The sequence below is a fragment of the Notamacropus eugenii genome, chromosome 5, assembly GCF_028372415.1.
Source record: "Notamacropus eugenii isolate mMacEug1 chromosome 5, mMacEug1.pri_v2, whole genome shotgun sequence".
In the NCBI taxonomy this organism is placed as follows: Eukaryota; Metazoa; Chordata; class Mammalia; order Diprotodontia; family Macropodidae; genus Notamacropus; species Notamacropus eugenii.
Genome location: NC_092876.1, coordinates 172965108 through 172971107, shown reverse-complemented (window position 1 = coordinate 172971107; position 6000 = coordinate 172965108). Strand labels below are relative to the sequence as shown.

The following is a 6000-nucleotide window of genomic DNA, read 5'->3' as shown; positions in this document are numbered from 1 at the left end:
AGATCAAATCAATCATCCAGTACTGAAGTTCCATATAAATGCTAGCCATTGTTGTTAATATAGTTATTAATATATTCTAGCATTTACACTTCTTCCTCTGTGATCATGAACAAATCATTTAACTTCTGTAAACTTCAATATATTTACATATAAAATGAGGAGACTGGACTAAATGACATGTAAAATCTATAAAAATTCTAAGCTGCTCTAATATGAGGTAATCTATGGCATATATGTACACATAAATATAGTATCATACTGGTAAATGACTAACAACTAGCTCATATACTTATATGTGTGACACATATTTAAGTTTAACCTCCATTTTTAACATTTTCTTAACACAATAATATGACACAATCAGTGAAATAATAAATCATACTCTGATTTGTAGCATTTACTGATTTCTGCCATTTAAATATTCACACTGAAAAAAGGAACAATTAGCTCAAAGTGCTTTGGAGCACACTGGAGCATACTCTTGAGTAAACACCTACATATTCACCTAAATACATAATATACACTCATGTTTTCATCCACATACACAAATGTACATACATATATACATATACATGTACATATATATATATGTATATATACATGAATCAGAGAAGGAAAGAGATAGGTAAAAAGAATCTTTTCTAGACTTTCCTCAATCTCACTCCTTGAATTTCTCTGATGACTGTTCACTTTGAAACTTCCTATGTTGGAAACCCACATCTATGGATTAAAAAGTAGTGGGGAAAGAACATAATTGAGTTGCTGGATAACCTAAATAACTGGGAAACTGAGTAAGTAACATGTTAGATGTAGGAAGTATTAGATGGAGTAAGTATAATGTTGAAGGAAATTCATCTTACTTCAATTTACTCACTGATTCCTTCAACAAAGGTTGATTGACTATTTATACAGAGCACTTCATTGCAATAAATGATAGGAATTCATAAATGGATCTGTATAATTTCTGACCTCAAGCAGTATAATGAATAAATGACTGCATGGCAAATACACTGGGACTGATATTAGTTAGATATTCATTGCCTTCAGTATATACCAAAAAAAAAAGAAGATAATTCTTCTTGCTCCTCAAACTAGTACTTGGAAATAAGGGAGGCAGAGTAAGAAGTAAAAGTTCTACTTGCCAGGGTCAATTCAATCCAATACAGTAACATATATTATGTAATTACTGCATGTAAGTCCTTGTGTTAGGCACAAAGACAAATGAAAATGAGTCACTGCAATCAAAAACCTTGTATTCTAAAGGCACAACTCTAGCTATAGATTTAGATAGTTGAAGAAAGGACTGAGAAAAAAACAAAATTATTCACTTCCTGGGAAACTGGAATTTGCTCTATCTCATTAATTGGACAGATGAAATAATTCAAAGAAGTTATTTATATTGAGGATAAATCCCTAAACAAGATTAGAGAAGTCATCTTAGAGGGCAGTTTAGATGAAAAATATTTCTGCAGAAATGAAAAAAATGGTCCAGGTATATATACAATTATACATTCATATACAATAGATACATACACACACAAAATGAATACAAGATGCTTTGGGGAGAAAAGGCAGAAATTGTCAGGAAATTAGGAATGGATTCATGAGGAAAGTAGTACTCAAAATGAGTTGAAGAAAATCAGAGATTCTAAGAGTTTGGAGCGACAATGGAGTGTACTCCGGGTATCAAATAGCCAGTGTAAATCATCAGAATGAAGATGGAATGCCATGCAGGTGGGACAAGTAGGTCAGTATGGTTAACTCAGGGTGTATGGAACATGCAGGTAAATTAGGAAAGGTAGTAGGGGCAAAGATATAAAGAGTTTCAAAATGCCAAACATTTTTTCATAACTTGGTCTCTTCCACCCTTCCAATCAGCTTCTAATAATAAATGTAATGTTGTTGAATGTTGGATTTGTCTAGGACTCTCTGTAACTTCATTTGAATTTTCTTGGCAAAAATCCTGGAGAGGCTTACCATTTCCTTCTCCAGGTCATATTACAGATGACAAAACTGAATCAAACAAGGTTAAGTGACTTGCCCAGCTTCCCACGGCTAGTAAATGTCTGATGCGTGAATTGAGCTCGGGTACTTCTGACTCCAGGGTCAGTACTCTATCCACTGTGCCACCTAACTGCCCTATAAATGTCATAGGAAAAAGCACCAAAAACTGCCTTTGGCATTAAAATGGTTTAGTCAATTTGACAATGGACAGGAAACATCACTCAAGAAAGGCTTTTAAATCAAATCAGCCTCCTGAAATCTCTCTCATATTGTAAGTGTTATAAGAACATTTCCCACTAGCAATATTTTCAGAAACTGAAAATGTTTTCTTCAAAATTGGTATATCTTAGCTGTTCATTTTTCATCATTTCCTAGTTGTAAATAGACATGTATTTACAGTTTGCTGGGAATTTTAAATTATTGTTCTGAGTCAGACCAGCCCTATTTTATATACATTGTGGGAGTCAGAAAACTTATACTTGTAAAATCTTCTAACAGAAACAGCTGTACCTAAAAGCATGGGGCTTTGGGTCTGGGGAAAAAGAGTCAAAGGAAATTTCTTTGGTTTTCATATAAAAGACAAATTATCTTTGTGCACCTATACAATTTTGATAGCAATTCTGAGAAGAAAATAACAAAAATACAGTTATGTAAAGGGTCATAAGATTAGCTACGCTTGCTTTACTTAGATTGGGTGGGGGGGCTTGAAGGGGTTATATTACATCTATATGATTTTCCCAGCAACCTGCCTTCATGTACTGCCTCCCTGAATTATTGATCAGTAACAATGGACAGTGAATGAAAGTTCTATAAAAATTAAGATACAACTTGTTGAATGATTCCATGGGATATTTGCATTTTCACAGAGAATCACGGATAAAAAATTTATAGCTACAAAGGATCTTAGAAGCCATATCTGAAATCCCAGATCCGAAGCCCACAAAGGTTAAGGGACTAGCAGAAGATCAAAGAGAAAGAACATCCAGGATTTATATCCAGATCCACTTACTCTACAGTCAGCACTTTGCATGGCTTCTTTAAACCAAAAGAATCAAGATATTCTGGTAGAATGTTGAGCAATAGAGAATGAGGAGAAGGACTTGGATAAAGATTCAATCCTGAGGTAGTTTTAACAAAGGAAGGAAAGAAAACGAACCTTAGGCCCTTGAATTCACCTCACATTATGAAAATCCTACCCATGTTCTAAAGAATATTCTTCTTTTCAAGGTTCTCCTCAAGGCAGTCTGAACATCTTTATTCCTCAGACTATAAATGATAGGGTTTAGCATTGGTCCCACAATTGTATAAAATATTGTAGATACTTTGTCCTGGTCCACTGACCCTGATGAAAAGGGCTTAAGATACATGAATGAAGCTGACCCAAAGAAAAGAGTGATCACAATTATGTGGGAGCTGCAGGTACTGAAGGCTTTGGACCTGCCTTCAGTGGAGCTGATGTTCAGGACACTGGACAGGATGAGAGCATAAGAGACAAAGATGGTGACACTAGGCACTGTAACATTTGTGCCCACAACAATGAAAACCGCTAGCTCATTGAGATATGTACTACTGCAGGAGAGCTGGAGAAGGGGAAGAACATCACACATGTAATGGTTTATGTTGTTGGCATCACAGAAGGACAGTCTCAGCATGCATGCAGTGTGGGCCACGGCACCAGCAAACCCCATTACATATGCCCCACCCAGTAGCCATGAACAGATCTGATTGGACATAGTAACATTATACAGCAATGGATTACAGATGGCAACATAACGATCATAAGCCATTATTGTCAACACATAGCATTCAGAACTAACAAAAAAACAGAAAAAATAGAGTTGTGCCATACACCTTGAATAAGAGATGATGTTTTTCACTAGGACAAAATTCATCAACATTTTGGGAGTAAAGACAGAAGAATAGCACAGATCTATGAAAGATAAATTGAAGAGGAAAAAGTACATAGGAGTGTGAAGCTGAGAATTCATTCTGATTAAAATGATCAGTCCCACATTTCCCACAATAGTGATCACATAAGTCCCCATAAACAGGAGGAACAGGGGTAACTGGAGCTCTGGTTGATCTGTTAAGCCTGCAAGGATGAACTCAGTCACTGAAGAGGCATTTGCCAAAGCCATTTTCCTTTCGATGGATGTATGAGGAGATGAAAAAAGTTATGCTAGATGCAAAAAGTCATGCTAGATACAATATAATTGTTAGAGGCAACCAAGCCTCAACTCCAGTTATGAAAAAGGAGAAATTCTAGAAGTGTCTGGAAAACATCATCACCATGCCATCAAGAGACAGTTCTCATCTTCCCCAAGATATCCAGGAGTTTTGATTGGACTGAGCAACTGTTTCCATGAGTTGGATGATTATAGAAAACTGTCCAGCAGAATAGCAGTTGATGTTCCTCAGGCTCCAAAGCCACTGGAAACCAGGACAATGACAGTAATTTCCATCCCTTACAGTATCCCATATGCTGGTCACTTCAGCCCAAGGAAACAGAGATTAATAATATTGAACAAGGTCACACCTTATTGGTGCCTGAAACTGAATTGGAACTCAGGTCTTTCTGATTTAAAGCCCAAACTTCTTGGTATTGCACCATCCACCTACCTGTAGACTGGATCCAGAGTCCCTTTTTCAGAGGAGAGTCCTATGGAGGTAATGATACAAAATTCCTATTATCTTTCCACATTCTCTTCCCCACTCACACCTAGAGTACACCAAAAAACCTATATATGAGTCAGTGGCAAAGCTTAGGGACATGATATTTTATAGAATCCTCAAATCTTGTCATTGCCAAAACAGGGAGGACAAAACAGAAGGAAAAATCTGAAATGAATGTCTTACACATGCACCCTTCTCCTGCCTTGACACTTCAGTGATAGTCTTTACTGGTTTTGAGCCCCTGGGTTCTGAAGGAGAAATAATTCTGATAATAATGATCAGAGATTCTCACTCTTCTACTCCCCTTTCTGCTGAAGCAATCAGAGAACAAGCCTCACCCTCTGGGATGAATAGAGAGGTAGTTTGAGCTATAAAGATCACAGGGCTGTGACTTCACCTGGGGAGTGCTCTAGATTGAGGGAAGGAAATAGTGCCCAGAGGTGTCACCATAATCAGAAGGTGATGGGAAACTGAAGGCTTTATTCTGGATATGATATTCACGTGGACTACATTGGAAGCACAGGGAGCATCCAAAAGGTTCTCTCCAGGGAATCAAACACTTCAGGGTGCAGTAATTACTATCTCCATGTTTACACACTGTACCCAAGGGATTCAGTCTTCTATTCAGTCTTTACGTATGTGACTTCCCCCATTTTCTTCTAAACTTGGCTCTCAAAATTTCCCTCTTGAACATCATTTTATGCAGTCACCATCTCTGAGGGCTACAGCCCCAAACTGAGCTCTCAAGATAATACATGGGCCGTGAGCTGTCTATATGCTCCTGTCAACAAAGAATCAAGAGAGTTAGACTTCATTATCCTACTTGTGCCCAGAGGTAAATATTCTCCTCACCATGTATAATACTAAAGTCAGGCTCTTTAATGTTTTAAAGAAGTTATATTCTCTACCCTTGTGCATCATTTGGATACATGGGAGTTTATGTTAACTACACAAACACACATACACGCACACAAACACACACACATATATTGTACTTACTTCTATAGGTATATATTGATCTTTCTACCCCTAAGCCCCACAAATTGAAAGTTCCTTAAGGCTTACTCTATTTCTAATTTTTGAACGAAGCAATGAATAAATGAAGGCAGGACTTGAAATATCAGGTATCAGTTAATTTGGCTTTTTGGTAAGATTGTGGTGGCAAAACTCCACATATGGTGATGTGATCTGGTTCCTGGGAAAAAAAAACTGTCAAAACTTTAAAACCTCTATTAAAGAACAAAATAAAAATCTAAAAAGTCAAACAGGAGATTACCAAAAATAAAATGGGAAAAAGAAAGAAAAATCTCACTGACTAAAGAC

At 36.8% G+C, this 6000-nt stretch overlaps 1 protein-coding gene across 1 annotated transcript; it reads right to left on the bottom strand.

The window, feature by feature from the left end:
- Positions 1-1618: 1618 nt before the first annotated feature.
- LOC140505479 (olfactory receptor 8B8-like) lies at positions 1619-4747 on the bottom strand. Its single transcript, XM_072611499.1, has one exon. It carries the CDS (start codon positions 4140-4142, stop codon positions 3186-3188), a length of 957 nt encoding a protein of 318 aa, XP_072467600.1. The 5' UTR covers positions 4143-4747; the 3' UTR covers positions 1619-3185.
- Positions 4748-6000: the final 1253 nt, after the last annotated feature.

Excerpts from the sequence above, each read along its gene's own strand:
- LOC140505479 (XM_072611499.1), bottom strand. The coding sequence starts at position 4,142 with ATGGCTTTGGCAAATGCCTCTTCAGTGACTGAGTTCATCCTTGCAGGC.